We start from the raw sequence: 20,860 nt of genomic DNA, 5'->3' as shown, positions 1-20,860 counted from the left end.
TTACCTCCTTTCAATGTGCTGTGCTCATCATGAAGGCATTTTTAAGTGTATTTTTCTTTTGGTATCAGGGGTTTGGATAAAAGCACCTTTTAATTTCAAATAAATAAACTACTGACATAATCCAAAGGAAAAGGTCTCATCCTTCTCTTGAACAGACCTGATGTCTTACTCAGCTGTGCCCAATGGAAAGGGACTCCTGTGTCCTCTTTGGAGCCAGTTGAATAAGCAGAGCAAAGCATGGGTTTGCATGCAGTTAGGTTACTGGCAAAGCATCAGCTAGGTTTTAGTAATTAATCTCCATGGATTAAAAAAAACTAATCTAATCAAAACCTCAGCGATCAAACAGTGCCCCAAAAGGGAGAAACACTTTCCATATGTGTTCAGTGAACATTAGAGTATGAAAATGTAAATAAAACCTTTAGAGAAAGCCAAGAATCTAAAGGGAAAACAATGATGACCATCAGCAAAACCTAGAATGAGCCTCAACAAAACACTGTATCTGCAGTTCAAATCACTAATGTGATGATAACTCGTTTGCTTATTGTCTCTCTCTACACTGAGATACCAATTAAGTAGTAAGTGTAGGTAACAATATAGCCTACCTAAATGCAGACTCCCAAAAGCAGTTCATTCCACAAACATCAGAGGGCAGCATCCAATACGGATTCCAGTTAGAGACTGATAAATCTTTACACCTGATAACATAAGACACAAACAACAAACCTACATGAATTATTTCAGCATGGTTCCTTTAGCTTTTCTACACACCATTTCTTATACCGAACTTGCACAAGAGCAACTGGGCCTATAGCATGCATAATAAATCGGAAACAATTGTTTTTCACACGAATGGTAAGCCCACAAGCAACGTTACATGAAGCTATTCTTGAATGCCACAGAATACTAAAGTGTTCTGAAATATTTCCTAGAATTGACATGCATTAATCCACAAACTAGACTAACACAGAGGTAAAACAAATAAGAAGGCAGGCATCAAAGCATGAATGAAAGTGAAAAAACAAACAAACCATGACCAATTACAAAAAGTAACCTTTCTAATGAATCAGGGACTCTCCCCCCTACACAATCTAAGAAGCCTGTTACCGGCTAGGGCTGAAATGAGTAACTAGGATATAAACTAAGGGTGATGTGTATCACAGTTACTAGGGAAGAAAGTTCCATCCCTCTGTCTCCAGCGGTGTGGAATTCCTAGAGCCTGACACCAAGGACATATTGTTTGGGGTCAAGGACAACAAGTTTTCATGTTTATTTTGTCCATGGGACAAGTAGACTCAACCCACTGCAGCACAAACCCTTTGGCTGCCAGTTTATAGGGAAAATAACTCTCTGTAGTTGAGCAAATAATTGTGTCCATATGTTAATGTTGTTTGAACTTGCATTTATGGTTCATTAATGCAAAGCCTTTATTATTAGGGTGAGCGCTCTAAATAAATGTTGTAAACTCACACTGCACTACTGACAGTGGTTCCAGTAAAAAAATGTGTACGCACACGTTTGAAAAGTTTTATAATATGAGGCTATGTATGATGCACCCAGAATGCTCTTTGATTTGATGCAAATGTTTGTGGAAGCTTGTAAGCAAAATTGATGATTTGTTGCTTTCAAAATGAAAATGTTTAGGTAAAAAACGCAAAATGGAAAAAATGTTTTACTAAATTACTGTGAAATTTTAGGTACTATTTCTTTGAAGCATCATTTAGTCAATATGCTGATCCATGCTAGTATTTCCAAAAAAAAAATCATAATGGAAATCACAATAACCAGATTCAAGAAGATTATGGGAAACACGAAAACAAACAAGCACTGGTACAGCCAACAGATCCAACATTGGTGGTCAGTCTTTTGGTTTTGTAAATGCGTGTCTTGTTTTGATATTGCTTTTGTAAAACATTATTGTTGTCGGAGCTGCCACGCCCTCACCATTGTAACAAACACTGCCAAAGAGAAAAAATAATTTGGTCTCAAAAAGCACACGGACACAGTAGTTCCTAGCACTGAACAAAACTACTTATCTCTCTGTGGAAGAGCAGAAATCTATCTCTCACAGTAAAGCCAGCCGATAGATGGATAGAGATAGAAATATAATTTTAATAAAAACAAAAGGTCTTGGTTAACGCCCGACCTAATTAGGAGCCCAATTCTTAAAGAAAGTCACAAAAGTGCACCCATGCAAGGTATTTGTCTTTGAATTAGTACAGATTCATGGCTTTCATGAATTCACACGAATTTGCAACTTTAGACCAGGAAAAAGTACTCTTGGAAAATATTTGTAAACTGTATTTTAGTACGAGTCAATATGTATGTGTAAATTTGCTCATTCGAAAATCTATTGAGCATTTGCAAGTTCACCTTCCCTCCAACCACTTTTTTCCCCAACCCTGGAAGAACATCCACTTCTGCCCTTGTCAGGAGAAAATTTCCAACCTTTCTCAGTATGGGAAAGGCTTAGAGAAGAGCTGGTGAAAATCCTTAAAACATGCAAGTTAGTAGGTTTGCACAGACCCAAAGGCATTCCAGCCCCAGAACTATTGATTACTGCTTCCTCCAGCCCCAGAATGTAGATCTGCAGAAAGGTGGCAAAATATGCAAATTGATAGTAATCAAGCCCTACCATAGTATTAGCCATGGCATAATTAGAGAGGCCATCAGAGTTCTTATATATAGAGATTGATGCCATAATTTGTCGCCACACTACATGGCACCAAAAGGGCAAGTAGGTTTTTTACAGGACAAGTAGATTTATGAAGCAATCTGTCCATGGACAAATAGATATTCTATTACATTCCACACCCATGTGTCTCCATTTTCAATTGACTCAATGATATATAATGCTTGGGTAGGATATCCAAAAGATAGTGTTGGGGTGGTGTTTGAAGTAGCCCTTAATCATCCTACACATTTATCAAACTGAGGCATGCCTCGTCTAAGCCAGTGATTCACAACCTGTGGACCAGGGAAACCTAGGGGTCCGCAAAGCCTCATCTGGGGGTCCGTGACTGCTTAGAAAATTAAATAATATTAACAGATTAATGTGGCTAAATATACAATTAAAATTTTTACAACGTACTGTAATTGTCAAGGAGTTTGAAATTGGAGGCTAAAAATTAAATAGTTATCCTCAGATTGATTTATGGAAGCAGTGAAGGTGCTTCAAACAGAATATAGCATGAACGATGTGTGGCTTCAATTGAATTTAGAAAAGCTCTAACCTTCCTGTTAATTTTAATTTATATTTGTTTGCAAATTAAGTAAAATGTGTTATCATTTGTGCATGTGTTTGATTAATGCTTGTTTCTGTATTTTTTGTGTAGTGTTTTGTGGTTCAAATCATCAACAATGTTTAGGCCGGGGTCCCCAGCTTCAAGTAACGACTCTTGGACGGGGAGGGGTGGGGTCAGGGGGCTAGACTCCAATAATACATTAGTGGGGGTCCAAGAGTTCACGTAATGATAAAGAGGAGGTCCACAGAAGTCAAAAGGTTGGGAACCACTGGTCTAAACTATGGATTCCACCTTAGTTTCAGTAGCAAGAACATAGTTAACCTGTTGAATACAAGTCTCTCTTTTTTATAACAGCGTGTACAAATGAACTATACAGATAGCTACTGAGGCGTATTTGGGGTTTTAATACCATAACGAGAAAGAGGCAGAACATTAAATCTCATTAGTTATCAAAATAAAACTCAAATGTTTTCGTCTAACATTTGGACTATGCAAGGTATCCACTGAGGAACAATTAAATTTGCAGTATTAGCAACATGATATATACCCAAATGCACATGCTTATTTTTGTGTTTTGAAATGTAGAACACATTGATTAGGTAGAATTTAAGCCCCTGCAATGACTTGCCTTGGTAATCTTCCCTGGCTTGGATGCAGAGCCCCATTGGTAACTGGTTTAGACTTGCTAGGTTATAAATCAAAGGCTGCTTGTTCCTCTAGGTGAAATATACCTGTTGACGCTGGGAGTCTTGTATCTGGGAGGTAGCTGCATCATGTTTACAGAGGCTCAAGAGAGCTTTGGGATAGGCCCGGACAGTGTTTACAATTCACCAGGTTGATCAACGCACCTAGAGAAATCTGGACATGCTTCCTGGACACACTGGGAGGTAAAGATGCCTGCAAGATCAAAGTGAGAAAAGGACCTCTCAGAGCCTCTGGAAGAGGTGGAAATGGAATTGAGCATGTACCCGGGTCCAGGTGGTGTCTGGTAAAGCTTGATCAAGCTTGCTCATTTCTACATGCTGCGCAGCACCCACATGTCACCTGTAAGATTAATCAGAATTTACCCCGGTAGGTTGGATGGGTACCCCAGATAAGGTGTGGGGGCATAGATTTTTTTGGGAAATAATCTGGAGCTGCCCAGATATAGTCTCAAATTGGAGGTGCATTATTCAGCAGTTAAGTGAGGTGATGAGTATCACATTAGAGGTCTACCAAGACAATGTCCAGTAAGTATTACCCCTTGCCCTAAAAATTGCACAAACACATAACCAGCTCTTCACAACAGCCACACTATGCCAGAAACCATGGCCATGGACTTAATAGTGCGAAAAGCGATCATTCCACTCAGCGCCTTCAAGGGCATACAAAGCTGTGCGTTGCTATTAACATTTTCATAATCTCTCAACTGTAGTGTCTGGTGGACGGGGTGTGGGCGAGTGATGTGTACAGCTTGATACATAGAGAGTGCTCGACAAACGTCTTAAAGTCTGTTTAGAAATCAACTGTAATGTTGGGAGTTGTGAATGTGCATATTCTGTCGCAGGAATTTGGTATGACATGCAACTTTCCTTTGCTCAAGTTGTATTTGTGTTTTATTCAAAAATGAAAACAAAAATGTAATAAATAATATATACCCGTTGACCAGTTAAAACAGACAGAAAGTTAAAATGGTCTAAGGACAGTTTTATGCAGAATCTTCCCTCTAACAGCTTATAACTGGCCCAATTTCTTTCCTCAAAACAGCTTGGGATGTAATAAAAACCTCTTCTTGCTGTCCTTTACCAGTACCAAACAGAATCCTGAGAAGAAACTGTACTAATGGAGGGTCCCGTCGGTCCTCAACAATGCAACTAAATACTAAAACTCTCTAGACTATCCACTAGTCCCCTAGTATACCTGAAGCACAAGACTCACTTTTTGGGTGCACTTTCTCTGCCGACCTTAATTTTCGGCTGCCACTGCCTATAAAGAGGGACACTACAATCACTCTCCTGCTCACAAAACTGAAATCTTTTGATACCAAATCCATATGTATATTTTGTTTCAGATGCAGAAAATTATAGCAGTTATTATGCTGAAGAAGTCAAAAGGGAGGGGTGGTTGTTTATGTCTCTACTGAATTTCAGGGCGCAGAACCAAGGGCCAGATGTACGAAGCGTTTTGCATGGCGCAAACTGAGATTTTCGCAGTTTGCGCTATGAAAAACGCACATCGCGATGCACAATCCCATTTTGCGAGTCGGTTCCGACTCGCAAAATGGGAATGCGACTCGCAAATAGGAAGAGGTGTTCCCTTCCTATTTGCAATTCGCACCGCGATGCAGAATTGCTTTGTGACCGCGAACGCGGTCGCAAAGCAATTCACAGTTAGCACCCATGTCAAGTGGGTGCTAACTCATTTGCAAAAGGGAAGGGGTCCCCATGGGACCCCTTCCCCTTTGTGAATGTCGCCAAAAATATTTTTTCAGAGCAGGCAGTGGTCCAATGGACCACTGCCTGCTCTGAAAAAACGAAACCAAATGGTTTCATTTTTTCTTTTGTATTGCAACTCGTTTTCCTTTAAGGAAAACGGGCTGCAATACAAAAAAAACTGCTTTATTAAAAAAGCAGTCACAGACATGGAGGTCTGCTGTCTCCAGCAGGCCACCATCCCTGTGAGTGCAGGGAATCGCAAGGGGGGCGCAAATTGCGACCCACCTAATTAATATTAATGAGGTGGGTCTTTGCGACCCCCTTGCGATTCGCAGAAGGTGTCTAAGACACCATTCTGCATATGATTTTGCGACTTGGAATTTGAGAGTCGCACCGGCTCGCAATTTCAGAGTCGCAAAATCATATCTTGCTACATCTGGCCCCAAATGATTTAATTGGAGAAAAAGAGGCCCTGTCTTGCTGGTGCAGTGTGTCGTATTTCGAGTAATTTGGATGGGGTTCTGTTGGTGGGCTAAATCGCCACCAAAGTACTTTGATGAGCTGCACCAAGGATTATGAGTTTACAAGAATTTGCGCTTCAGAATACATTTGTGCGGGGGGGGCGAATACTACTACAGTTGAGTATTTTGTTTATCTAGGATTCCTCAGAGAATAACAGAAAAGTAGTGCCAGGACTGTATTCTGGCATGCGCGAGATGTCACAGGTGTGGATGCTTTTTTGGAGCATGTGGCTCGGCTCAAGACAAGCCTCTCTGAGTGGCCCACCTGAAGCTAAACTACTTTGGATTCTCCATAAGTGGCACTGGTCTCCCAAACAGCTCAAAGATACAATCGTATTGGAGGGAGCTACACATTGGAGATGTAATTCATCAGATAGCGATACTGTACACTTGTTTTGAAAATGTTCTGTTGTTATTTTTGGTGAGGGGATATGGACACAGTGAGGCAATCCCTAAGGGCCTCAGGACATTTTACAAGACGCGCAGCTGTTCTGCATGGCTGCACGGATTATCCTGAGATCACACAACACAGAATTAGAAGGTTTGTCACTGCCAACGGTGGAATTATCAGGCTGTGGAGGGTAATCAGTTGGACAAATCTGAGGCAACCTAGGAGTTTTTCCGAAACATCCCAATAACTTGTTATGCCCCACTCCCTTCTGAATACCATACAGCCACCACCTTTTTTGACTGCAGTAGACATGAGGCAGAACTCCACAGTGTGTGGATTCCTGAAAAACACATCTCCTACACTCCCCTGTACAGCCAAGGACAAAGAGAACATATGTGACCGATAATCATGCCTTGACGAGGATGGAGACAAGTCGAATAGTAAGGAACAGATGTCTGTTTCAAGAATCGTTTAAGAGCCACCGTAGTTCTTAGCTAGTGCATTTGTTAGTAGCATATCCTCAGTTAAACGGGTATAATAATGTCAGAACACCGGCATCTATACCATCCCGGTTTAAAATTTGCTTGCTAATTTGGAGTGCTCCTCTACCTCTGTCACCTATCTTTTTTATACATACAAATACTGTTAATTGGACACATTGACATAATCCACAATTTTCATGCTTTTAAATGAACCCAGAGACATTGGGGAGGTGAAAGTAGGACAGCTGATAGATATTGTATATTGTAGATGGAGTTGAACACGAATTATTGTGATTACTCGAAATACTGTTCATGAATACAGTGTATTATTTACCGGTCGATAATAAAAGTTAATAATTAAAAAAAAAAAAAAAAATGTATATGTAAAGGCAAATAAAACAGAGAAATGTGCATGCATAAAGATGAGGTGCTAGTTAAAGTGGTTAGCCGAGCAAGAAATGGTTTCATGAAGATGTACTGCCTAAAGTAACTCAGCTTTGACAATGTGATGGATGATGCTATTTTGACAAGCCTTCAACAAAATGTCTAGTCCACATTTTACATGTATTTTTTTTAACAGAAGGAAAGCATTTACCTCCCTCCTAAACCACATCAGCCACCGCTCAGATGTGTACCATCTATCACTGGTAAGAGAATTACGAAGAAAAAAGGTAACTGGAAGGCTGGGTTCTGTTCGCCCAACATCCCAACAATGTGGCCCCTCCTCCAAGCCCAAGTCTAGAAGTTGGCAGAGTCAGGGACCGCCTGTAACTAGAGTTATCACCTTTGTTTATAGCACTGTCTGGACTTCAACAATCAACCCAAATACATATGAAAAAGTGGCACAAACCTCTCCCCAACTTCTATTTTAGATATACAGGTACCTATACATTTGTACATTTTTATATGACACTCATTAACCCCTTAGCTGCTGGGCCATTTCACCCTTCAGTGCTGAGCCCTTTTTTGGCTATCTGCCTTTGGCCTTCATAACTTTTTGTCCACATAAGCTATCCACGCCAAATGTGTGTCCTTTTTACCAACATCCTAGGGATTCTAAAGGAACCCAGAGTTTGTGGGTTCCCCTGGAGGATACCAAGAAATTACCCAAAATACAGCTCAAATTTCGTTTTTTTTTTAGAAAAATTGGGAAAAAGGGCTGCAGAAGAAAGCATGTGTTTTTTCCCCTGAAAAGGGCATCAACAAAGGCTTTGCAGTGCTAAAATCGCCATCTTCCCAGCTTTCAGGAACAGGCAGGCTTGAATCAGAAAACCACACTTTTCAACAACATTTTGGCATTTTACTGGGACATAACCAATTATTATTTTTTTTGCGTTTAACCTCCTTCCAGTTAGAGACAGAAATGGGTGTGAAACCAGTGCTGGATCCCGGGCAGCTAAACATTTCGGAAAAGTAAACACTTTTTTGTTGCTGCCTAAAAGCTACAGCTGAAACGTGTCACTTGAAGTATGTGTATTGCTTTGAAGACGCAAGCTGCAACTGCAAGGGAACTGGTGGCGAATATATATGTATATATGTATCTATATGTAAAGAGATCACTTTTATATGTGGGGGTGTTTTTTCTGGAGGCTGATCGCAGACCCCAGGGAAACCATACAACAATTTTTTTTTTAATTGTCCCCACAGGAGATTAACCCTGCTCACCAGCGACCCCTGTCAATTTCATGTACAAAAAAAATACAAAAACTATATATATATATATATATATATATATATATATATATATATATATTTATTATTATTTTTTATTTTTTTGTAACCCCAAAAGGGGGTGGGGGCGCAATAGCACCCCTCCAGCGGTAACCGTACATTTTTTTTAAAAATATGCTACTGGGAGGGAGGTGGCCGGCCCGTTTTCAGAGGAGGGCAACCCTCCCAAGTGAATTCCCTGGTGTCTAGTGGGGTTTCCTGGCCCTGGATTTCCCCTTTCAAATGAGGGCTGCCTGAACGGTGGGAGGCCCGTTTGGGTCAGTTGTCCCCACCAGAGCAGGAAGCAGCTTTACCTCCACTTCCTGCTCTGGTGGGGAAAACAGACTGTGACGTCAGCGCACATTGTGGCGCACTGATGTCACAAAGGAGCGGGTGGTGGGACAAGGGGAGACAGAAGCTCTTCCGTGTCTCCCAACGTGTAATTTCATTTAAAAAAAATACTCCGGTGCAATGCACCAGAGGATTTTTCAACCCCCTCCCTGGTGTTAGCCACTGGTCGTGACCCACACCAGGGAAGTAGTGCAGGCGTCGGCCAGTGGCCAACGCCCACACTAAAGAGGTTAAAACTCTTGCACTATTGTTACACAACACAATAATATGAGTTGTTATCCAAATCAGCAGTACAATTTTTTTTAAAATCAACCTTAAAAAGATGAAAAGCCGAGTCAGTCTCAATGCGATGTGAACTTCTGACCTACAATGTGCACAACGATTTCCCCAGAAGGAACATTAATTTACCTGGCTATGTTAGCGGCATGTCTGCTGACTAACTGTATGAGGTAGGGAGACAGATCCAAGGTCAGGGCGCCTACTGTGAATAACTGCATGCAATGCACACTTTAAATCCCTGCAATGATACATTTTTCTTAGGGCAACAAAATGAGTACGACTGAGTTCCACAGGACTTAGCGCCTATTATTAACCACCAAAGAAAAAAATCTTTTTATGAGGTGCTATGTAAATGGATATTTGAGTATAAATGTCTATTGAAAATACATTTGATGTAAGAAACACTTAGTAGACACATTTATCATGCCATGGCTATTGTGAAGCTAGGAAACAGTACATATCTCAGCCGTTTCTGTTCTCACTGTAGTTTTTTTAACACTTGGCTCACTTTTATTTGCTTTAATTTCAGAAGGCTTGAGAAATATACCGATTTCATTTATGCTCGGTGTCTCTTAGCTTATTTCATTCAGCCATGTACCTGGCCTTTTGGCTCCTCCAAACCTTTACCAGTAACAACACGTACAGGACAAAATGTGTTGTATTCTATTCATCATGGATACAGCATAGCTACCCGAAGGCCTCCCATCACTGGAACAGTCATTATTACTGTCAACTCATAAGCAGGAACTAACTGCTGTAAAGCCACGTTTTCAAGGCCTTACGAAAGGTAAGATTGTTAGACGTCTGGTGTAGTTCGAATGGAAAGGTGTTCCAAAGTTTGGGGGCCAGATGGGAAAATGAATAGCCGCCTCAATGAGATCTGCTAAACTTGGGAACCTGTAACAGATGAGCTGAGGAAGAGCTGAGTGACCTTACAGGAATGTAGCTAGCGATTACAGCAAAACAGGACCTTTCTTATGGAATGGTCTTTGCAAGATGCATAAAGCTTTAAATTGAACCAACTGTGCCACAAGAATCCAGTGAAGATCCTTCAATGCCTTTTATGTGGACTGATGTCTAGGGAGATTCCTGAGATGCTGTTCAGCAGCATTCCGTATAGTCTGTAACCGTTTTGTCACATATTGAGGAGAACCAAGGTATAGGGCATTACCATAACCAAGGGAGGAGACAATGAGAACCTGGACAATTAGCCTCCTAGCTAGGGAAGGGAGAAGATTTAAAACCTATCTTAGCAGTTTCAGGACACTAAACCAGTTAGCTGCAGATTTGGTTTACCATGGAAAGACTGGAATCGAACCACATTTCAAGGCTCTCTATCACCACTTTAGAAACGGGAAGTCTCTCCGGACACTCAGGTACAGTTGGGACTTTCTTACTGAAGTTATTGCCCAATAACATAACCACAGTCTTGTCTTCATTAAGCTTTAATTTGAAGTTAGCCATCCATCTGGCCACATCCTGAGGACAGGGGGACAGACTTGAGGTGATTACAGCTAGGATCAGGAGAAATAGTTATCACCAACTGGTTGTCATCGGCGTAAGAGAGCAGTGGCAACCCAGAGAGCATACAATTTTTGCCAGGGAGTACATATAGAGGCTAAAAAGAGTGGGGCTCAGGGAAGACCCCTGTGGCACACCACAGCTCAAGTGAAGATTGTGGGGATACCTGTAATGTTTTATCCTTCAAAAAAGACAAAAGTCAATTCAAGGCACGGCCTCCAACACCCACTTTTGATATCCTGTGGATGAGAATGCATGATCTACTGTGTTGAAAGCCACGCTCAGATCTAATATAAGATAATGGCTGCCGAACCTCCTTTATCCTGCAAAGATCTGAGTTCCTCAACCACAGCCAGCAAAGATGTTTCCATGTTATGCTGTGGTCTAAACCCCATTTGAGTGGGGTGGAGGGTTTCGTCGTTAGTGCTTGTTATAAGGTGCAATGATTACAGAAAGGGATGCAGGCTCTATCTTTTTTGTTTCTCTTTCTGTGTTGAACATTTGGACATTCAACAACCTTGCGCAAGAAGGGAAGTGTAAAATCTGCCCATGTCTAAGGGCTCTAGGAGGACACTATAGTTTCCATGCAACATTTCAAGCCTAATTGTGCCTATTTCAGGGTAGGAGCTGCACTTAACCTAGTTGGAAAGCATCACTGTCCAAAGGGAACAAATCAAAGATTTTGGACGAAAAGGCCTCACATATATTGTCCTTGCGTGCTTCATCATCAGCTAGTCCCTCCCATCATGGTAAGATATTACCACCTTGGTAGTGTCGACCTTGGAGAGAGATAAAAATAAATGGTGATGGGCATTTGTGGGAACCAGAATGACTTTGAAACTACCTATGTTTATAATCAAAAGGTGTTTCCTTTACTTTGAGGGTGCCCAGCGCACAGTTAAAAGTTCATGCAGAAATAATATCTCATTTATATTTTTCTAAAACGAGTGATTCCAAAATGTTTCGGCCTCGCTACTAGCCAAGATTGGCTCTCAGGCCTTCATCGGAGTCCATTCTACGTCTTCGTATGTACAGGAAGGTATGAATAAGCCTTACCTTTGAGATCTGTCAAGAAAAATGCATCCTACATTCTAGGGGCTCCTGACCGACTGCTCACATAGGAGGGGGCCTCTTCTGTAGTCACACACTCATCAAGAAGCAGGTCCTGCACTTTTACCTCAAACCTCAGGAAAACTCAGGGAACCAAAAGGGGAGCAGATCTGTGAGAGTTAACAGCATTGCAAAATAATTTTACTATATGTATGAAACTAAAATGGTCTCATGTCTAACATCAATGATGTACGAGGAGGACCAAAACCTTATCAGGATGGTCATTAGTGAACTCACAGGGAGCAACAAACTAATAGAGGAAGAGTGGCAGAAACTTTGGCAGAGCACCCCTTAAACTATATAAAGTGTACAAATTTGAGAAACAAAATATAAATTAATGTGCAACTGGAACATGATTCCCAGAAAATTGAAAACGATGAACTCCAATACAGGTGGGAAATGTTGAGAAGAGAGGAGGGTGAAATCCATGTATGGTGGAGTCTTAGCTAAACCGCAGCTACGTTATTCACTTACATAAAAAGGCACTGAAATATCAGATTCTGGAACTAAGATGTTCTGTGTCCGCCCAACTTAAAACTTTGACAAAAAATGGCCGGATGTTGGACAATAATACATTATTTGCTGTGAACTGGAAAGAGCGACCATATGCAAAAACTGTTCCTCAACCCATCGCTGAATGAGTGGTCTAGAATAATATGGACAGTAATAGCAATTGACATGCTCACCTACAATCAGAGACAAAAGAGACAGATTCAGTGCTAATCTGAAAAACATTGGTAGATTACCTACAGAACGAGTCACCACAATGAGACCTAACACATTATGAACATTAACAACACATATAGTGGGATATGTACCCTGAAGAGTCAGAACCTGACAGATTAGAAAACTGAGAAATCAACTTCATTGCGGACGGATTGAGGCTATCAAAAATATAGACAGAACTTAGCAAGAAACATAGGCACGGAAGAATGGCTAATATCTCTTTTTTAAAGTCTTGGCTCAAGATGAGGAACACTGCTAAAAAAGACTCAAAGAAACTGGCGCTGAATTAAGCATTCTTAACTTGACCTTCTCCCACCTTAGGGACAGAGCACCACTGTTCGCCTCTACACCATCTGCTATCAAGGCAGGAGTACCACAAGTCAATCATCTCTCCACTACTTTTCAACATTTACATCAGCCCACTCCCAGAGCATATTAAACCTTTTCACTCTGCATGCTATACCTATGCTTATTATACCCAGATAATGCTTAGACTGCGAGAAACTAATGACCTTGAAGTTTCAAATCAGAGTGACTGCCTCAAAGTTGTTGATCAACGGATGATGTGCTTCTTGTGAAAGGACAGAATGTCTTTTTTTTGGAAGCTATTTTATTAAACAGTTGCTCAGTATACAGCATGTGCTCATGGTAAATCAATTGTAGAATAGACACTGCACAATAATAGTTTATAGTACACACGTAGGAGTCTGTGTAGGAAGTTGGCTCTGTATGCACTATTTCAAAGTAAGGAATAGTATGCACAGAGTCCAAGGGTTCCCCTTAGAGGTAAGATAGTGGCAAAAAGAGATAATACTAATGCTCTATTTTGTGGTAGTGTGGTCGAGCAGTAGGCTTATCAAAGGAGTAGTGTTAAGCATTTGTTGTACATACACAGAGGCAATAAATGAGGAACACACACTCAGAGACAATTCCAGGCCAATAGGTTTTTGTATAGAAAAATATATTTTCTTAGTTTATTTTAAGAACCACGGGTTCAAATTCTACATGTAATACTTTGCATGAAAGGTATTGCAGGTAAGTACTTTAGGAACTTTGAATAATCACAATAGCATATATACTTTTCAAATAAAACACATATAGCTATTTTAAAACTAGACAGTGCAATTTTCACAGTTCCTAGGGGAGGTAAGTAATTGTTAGTTCTTGCAGGTAAGTAAACCACCTACGGGGTTCAAGTTTGGGTCCAAGGTAGCCCACCGTTGGGGGTTCAGAGCAACCCCAAAGTTACCACACCAGCAGCTCAGGGCCGGTCAGGTGCAGAGTTCAAAGTGGTGCCCAAAACGCATGGGCTTCAATGGAGAAGGGGGTGCCCGGGTTCCAGTCTGCCAGCAGGTAAGTACCCGCGTCTTCGGAGGGCAGACCAGGGGAGTTTTGTAGGGCATCGGGGGGGACACAAGTTAGCACAGAAAGTACACCCTCAGCAGCACGGGGGCGGCCGGGTGCAGTGTGCAAACACACGTCAGGTTTTCAATTGGAATCAATGGGAGACCAAGGGGTCTCTTCAGCGATGCAGGCAGGCAAGGGGGGGCTCCTCGGGGTAGCCACCACCTGGGCAAGGGAGAGGGCCTCCTGGGGGTCACTCCTGCACAGGAGTTCTGATCCTTCAGGTCCTGGGGGCTGCGGGTGCAGGGTCTTTTCCAGGCGTCGGGATCTGAGAGTGAGGCAGTCGCGGTCAGGGGGAGCCTCGGGATTCCCTCTGCAGGCGTCGCTGTGGGGGCTCAGGGGGGACAACTTTGGTTACTCACAGTCTCGGAGTCGCCGGGGAGTCCTCCCTGAAGTGTTGTTTCTCCACAAGTCGAGCCGGGGGCGTCGTGTGCAGAGTTGTAAGTCTCACGCTTCTGGCGGGAAACGCAGTTGTTTTAAAGTTGCTCCTTTGGAAACAAAGTTGCAGTCTTGGGTGAACAGGGCCGCTGTTCTCTGGAGTTTCTTGGTCCTTCTAGAGCAGGGCAGTCCTCTGAGGATTCAGAGGTCGCTGGTCCTGGGGAAAGCGTTGCTGGAGCAGTTTTCTTCCGAAGGGGGGAGACAGGCCGGTAGAGCTGGGGCCAAAGCAGTTGGTGTCTCCTTCTTCTCTGCAGGGTTTTTCAGCTCAGCAGTCCTCTTCTTCTTAGGTTGCAGGAATCTGCGTCCCTAGGTTCAGGGGAGCCCTTAAATACTAAATTTAAGGGCGTGTTTAGGTCTGGGGGGTTAGTAGCCAATGGCTACTAGCCCTGAGGGTGGGTACACCCTCTTTGTGCCTCCTCCCAAGGGGAGGGGGTCACATTCCTATCCCTATTGGGGGAATCCTCCATCTGCGAGATGGAGGATTTCTAAAAGTTAGAGTCACCTCAGCTTAGGACACCTTAGGGGCTGTCCTGACTGGCCAGTGACTCCTCCTTGTTATTCTCATTATTTCCTCCGGCCTTGCCACCAAAAGTGGGGCCGTGGCCGGAGGAGGCGGGCAACTCCACTAGCTGGAGTGCCCTGTGGTGCTGTAACAAAGGAGGTGAGCCTTTGAGGCTCACCGCCAGGTGTTACAGTTCCTGCAGGGGGAGGTGTGAAGCACCTCCACCCAGTACAGGCTTTGTTACTAGCCACAGAGTGACAAAGGCACTCTCCCCATGTGGCCAGCAACATGTCTTGAGTGTGGCAGGCTGCTAAAACCAGTCAGCCTACACAGGTAGTTGGTTAAGGTTTCAGGGGGCACCTCTAAGGTGCCCTCTGGGGTGTATTTTACATGAAAATATACACTGGCATCAGTGTGCTTTTATTGTGCTGAGAAGTTTGATACCAAACTTCCCAGTTTTCAGTGTAGCCATTATGGTGCTGTGGAGTCCGTGTTTGACAGACTCCCAGACCATATACTCTTATGGCTACCCTGCACTTACAATGTCTAAGGTTTTGCTTAGACACTGTAGGGGCACAGTGCTCATGCACTGGTGCCCTCACCTATGGTATAGTGCACCCTGCCTTAGGGCTGTAAGGCCTGCTAGAGGGGTGACTTATCTATACTGCATAGGCAGTGTGAGGTTGGCATGGCACCCTGAGGGGAGTGCCATGTTGACTTACTCATTTTGTCCTCACCAGCACACACAAGCTGGCAAGCAGTGTGTCTGTGCTGAGTGAGGGGTCCCCAGGGTGGCATAAGATATGCTGCAGCCCTTAGAGACCTTCCCTGGCATCAGGGCCCTTGGTACCAGGGGTACCAGTTACAAGGGACTTACCTGGATGCCAGGGTGTGCCAATTGTGAAAACAAAAGTACAGGTTAGGGAAAGAACACTGGTGCTGGGGCCTGGTTAGCAGGCCTCAGCACACTTTCAAATCAAAACATAGCATCAGCAAAGGCAAAAAGTCAGGGGGTAACCATGCCAAGGAGGCATTTCCTTACAGTCTGCATCATGAAAAACACCATTTACATATATGTGATAAAACAGATTAAGTGGTAGTATAGAACTCAACATGCCCCTTCCAACACCCAACAAACAAACCACACACATTCCAAGGCTTCATCTTCTGTACTCTCGCCAGTACTTCCATATCTTCTCCCATTTTTTAGGACAGCCCCGACTGTGGTATACCATGTTCTGCCCGCCAGCACAAGTTCAGGTCGGCTTCCCAGTCCTCCACCCTTGGAGGGTCTATCTGCTCCCAAGGCCCTTGCTATGTTCCGTTTTGCTACTTCCGCCTCCAACACCAACCATGATTTCTGATGTTTAGGCCACACCTCCTATCCTGTTATCTGCAGGGGGTGCCACTGTGTCTTCTCAGGACATAGAGATCAGTCACCCGGGCCATTATTCGTGTTACAGGTCCACAATACTGTTGGACAATCGGGCAGTCCTAATGCATGTGGAAGAAAGATCCCACCAGGCCACAGCCCCAGGCACACAATTCAGATTCACACCTACCCAGTCTGTGCATAAGTGTTCTAGAATAATACGACCTACATAATATCCTCAACTGCATCAAATGGAACCTGGATCTTATGGCCACCTCTCAGGAACTCTGCACCACCTCGACCCAATCCTCATCTTCAATTAGACCAAGGTATCCCGCTCATGCCTCCTGTTACCCCCTAAGGGGGTCAAAATTATTCATCAGTTTCCTATATGCTATTGAAACAGCTTTGTCTGGCATGGTATCCGGAAGGAGGCAGTCCTCCAGGGATGCTGCCCCAGGGCATTTGTTCCCCTTCCAGAATAAATCGCCTCACTGCATGCCCCAGCTGGAGGAGCCGAGAGTGTTCCCTATCCCCCATCTCATATTGTTTTCGCAGTTCTTCGAAGGTAATGAATGCTGAGCCCCTCCAGACGTTCCCCAACCATTCAATGCCACTCAGTTCCCACTTTTCAAACCCTTTAAGTCTCCAGCTTCCTTTAATAGATCACTGTCCCATAGTGGACTCATATCCATCAACTCGCCCTCCTATCCAAGAAACCTGGGGGTCTCTCTCTATTTTCGTGCCACTGACTGCATGTGAGTCGGTAGGGCTCTCTCTCGACCCCTTCTGTATAGCAGGGGTAGATATGTATCCCTGACAACCCATGAGTTTCTGTATGGTCCGCGAATACCCAATCGTTTACGACTATCAGCCAGGCCGCCCAGCAGTATTTACGCACGTTGGGGACTGCCAGCCCTCCTTCATACACCCCTCTCTGAAGTTTGCAGAGCGCTATTCTTGAGCTACCCTCATTCCATAAAAGCTGGCGGATTTCCTGATCAACCTTACCGATCTGTAGGTACTTTGCAGGGAGTATTTTGTAAGATATAGAGCAGACGGGGAAGGGTAGGACAGAATGTCATCACTCACAGGGACATTAACCAATGGGTGAAGTGGGCTTTATCAGAAGAGAGTGGAAGAAAAGTGTGACTGACACAGTAACTGACCAATGGAGGAAGAGAGCAGTGGAAAGCCCCTCTAAGTAAATATATTATACAAATAATTTTAGTAAAATCAAAAGGTCTGGGCTAACCTAGACCTAAAAAGTAGTTCTGTGAATGTGAGCAGTGGAAGGCTACAAGTCATCTAATCATGGTAAAGACACTGTGCTCCAGAGGAAGGCCAAGCAGATGAAGAGGAAGGAAAGTCATCAAATAAGACCAAGCAATGAGAGAATCAAGAAAGCCAACTAATGGTAAGCAAGGAGCTAGCACAAACCTGACTTTATGGTATGATCCATAAGAGGTCTTTCACAAATATACCACTGAAAGCTGCCTGTAAGCAATCGCATCAAAACAGATTTGCATATCAATTCACATATGAAATGGCCCCAAATGATCCAGACAGCAGCAGAGAGAGCCTTCCTACACATAAACCTAAAAGACAACATCTGCTCTGTAAAGAATGCATGTGGTTTGGTTTCCTTTTGCTACAAGATCTACTTGTAAATACTCTTAATTACACATAAAGCAATAAAGGGAAAGGGACCAGTTTTCCTACAAATAGATGTTATGAGAAACTCTCAGTACAGGGCTCTGTTACAGATTAATCCCCCCCCCCTCCCCCAATTAATTATGCTATCCTACAAGAAGAAATCAATGCATGGGACATCCTTTTCAATCCAAGCCGCTGAAATAAACAGTCTGCTTCCATCAAGGACACAAGCATTGATAATCACTTAGAATGAAGAAGTGTTTTTTCCCCCAATATGGCAGACCATCAAACTAGGAATCACAGGTTCCTATTTTATACAAGCAAAATACTTACAAGTGACTTCAAATGACATCCCTCCAACATCACATTTACAAGACTGGTGAGACTGCAAGAGCCTCATTATCAACAAGATTAACAATAACAGACCCCATGAACCTGGATCCACTAATACAAAAGGCACAAGGAAATAACAGCAAACACTGTCAAAGCCAATAGGTCTAGGATTCATGTGCTAACGCATTAGCCCGGAAACACACAGGGGGGAGCCAGCAGAGTTACAGTTGTAAAGTAGTACTGCAATCAATTCAATGCAAGCACTCAAATTGAGGCTGAATGAGGTTGTTCATAAAAAGATGCGATCCAAAGCCTACTCAGTGTAGATTATGAGCAACAGGTCCGTTTGACAGCGATAGTGTCAAAACCCAAACCTGAAAAGGGTATCACTTCACCAGCCGGAATCTACTACTATGCTAAAACAATAATGTTCAAAACCATCTAAGAAACTGAAACCAATGTTGCATAATTTTACACCCTGCATGCCAGCTGAACATGATGTCCTGCTAGAATATACATGAACTACAATTATTATGCATGACAATGTTACTAATACTGCTAAGCATTCAGTTAACGAAAATACATGAAATTATCAACACACACGACTCCTGCGCAATTCTACAGTAATCTGAATTAGATGAGTACAGATTGAATGCAATATATTGGAAACAGCATATTACACTACAAGTCTTTTACTTGCCTAAATCAATAATATTTGGGGTCCTACAGAGTAGCTTTTAACTCGTCCATAAACCGCTCCTACGCTTTGTTAAGAGTTGTATGCGCCAGATAAATACCAACATCTTACTAACCATTTCACTCTTTAGGGAGAAAAAGAAGGCATAAACGAAGTTACACATACATGCTAGAACTGAGATAGGTAGAGCAACAAAAAAAAACTCAGCATCTGCTTCAGAGCCAGATGCTGGCCAGACCCTTCTCATGTTTGTGGTTGTGCAGAGCTCCCTCACATTGTTGTAAGTGTGCTCCAGCAAACACATGCAAGTGGAAAGCTGGAAACTTCCGATACTTCGAAAACGTAGGTTTCAAAATCTAGGTGTAAAGCATCATAAAGGAAGATCGACTGAGAATAAATTTGATTCATTCGCTTCACATAACTCTCCTTAATGTATAACTATTTAAAATAGTTCGATATCTTGACTTAAAATACACCATTCCTTTAATTTTTCTTTCAGTGTTTCAAATATACGTTAATGAACGAACATCGCGATTAAAAAAAAAACATTTTTGTTAATGTGTAGCAGGTCGCGCTACAAAAAAAACAATAAATTCCTTTAAAAGTAGCATAGCGTTCAAGGTCGTCTCACTTTCTTTTACCAACTAGTTAGAACGTTATCGTTCCGGTTTCTAGAAGTCTGTTACAGTGACCATCTGTACTCTCCGCCAAACAGGTCTATAGCTCATGACTTAAAATGCTCTTTTAACCGCCTTCCGTCACTTTAAGGTCAGGCGTTTGCCATCTTTGATACTGGCACTACGTCACTTACTAGGAGACTCACTTTCCAATAGGACAGCGACAGGTTTGCCCGAATTGAAAATGGAGCCTCCCAGCATTCACCTTCGCCCCGCCCTGATGCGCATCGTAATATTTAAACATGTCTGCTACCCGTGCTGCTGAGAGGCTGTTTCCTGCGGCGGCATTTACCTTCTCCGATGATGCTCTCCATGATCAATATCGAACCCTGAAGCACCGTGTACGCCCTTTGCGCTGCCGTCCACATAAGCCCTTTGCAGCATCCAGTCGCGCTGAAGGTGTCTGCCAGCCGCCGCAGTGTGCCCGGAGCCCGCGAGCTGGCAGAACGCGGCGTACAGCAGCGAGCAGAGTCCTCCCAGCAAGCAGAGCAGCGCCAGTCGCACATAACGTCGCATCTCCTTCGGCCCGGGAGGTACAGGCGCTGCGGCACTCCGGCCAAGCGGTCCCGATCCCACCCGCGTGGAGTGGAGTTACGCTGCTGGGGGCTTCGTGCGGGCAACCACCCCAAACAAGTCATAGGGCAAGAAGGGGGCGGGTGGCCTCGGAGGTGTCAGAGGCGGGCGAGAGGGAAGGGGCGGAGCCAGCAAAACTGCAGCGCTGCAGTGCCAAGAGACAACCTCTTGCTACCCAACTGAGTCCGGTGCATGTAGCTGCTGACTTTTAATTGACGTTAAAAAACAGGATGACAAATATGTTTGTGGAAATGTAAAATACAAGCCTATACGGGAATTGCTGTGTACCTTGACATCGAAAAGGGCGGCGCATTTATTGATCTGTTGCTATGTTGTATGATAGTGGACTCGCGACCTATTCTGAGGAAACGGCACAATGCGCGTTTTGGGAGGAGTTTCAAGTTCATTTTTTAAATGCGTAGTTAATTAAAACAAATACATCATACATACACTTAAAAAAA

General features: G+C 43.2%; 1 protein-coding gene across 3 annotated transcripts in view; it reads right to left on the bottom strand.

Moving 5' to 3' along the window:
* Positions 1–20,515, bottom strand: part of GXYLT1 (glucoside xylosyltransferase 1) — a 131,492-nt gene extending 110,977 nt beyond the window's left edge. For 2 of the 3 annotated variants that reach the window (XM_069228849.1, XM_069228851.1), the window contains exons 1-2: positions 20,119–20,497; positions 603–695 (exon numbers count right to left, since the gene is read on the bottom strand). In XM_069228849.1, the coding sequence (XP_069084950.1) occupies positions 603–695; positions 20,119–20,342 (317 nt within the window). In that variant the 5' untranslated portion in view covers positions 20,343–20,497. Of the gene's footprint in view, positions 1–602; positions 696–20,118 lie in introns of all 3 variants that reach the window. The other variant, XM_069228850.1, reaches the window with a different exon arrangement.
* Between the last annotated feature and the right edge of the window lie 345 nt (positions 20,516–20,860).

This window comes from Pleurodeles waltl, chromosome 4_1 (assembly GCF_031143425.1).
Source record: "Pleurodeles waltl isolate 20211129_DDA chromosome 4_1, aPleWal1.hap1.20221129, whole genome shotgun sequence".
Classification (NCBI taxonomy): Eukaryota; Metazoa; Chordata; class Amphibia; order Caudata; family Salamandridae; genus Pleurodeles; species Pleurodeles waltl.
This window is presented reverse-complemented; position numbering and strand designations above follow the sequence as displayed.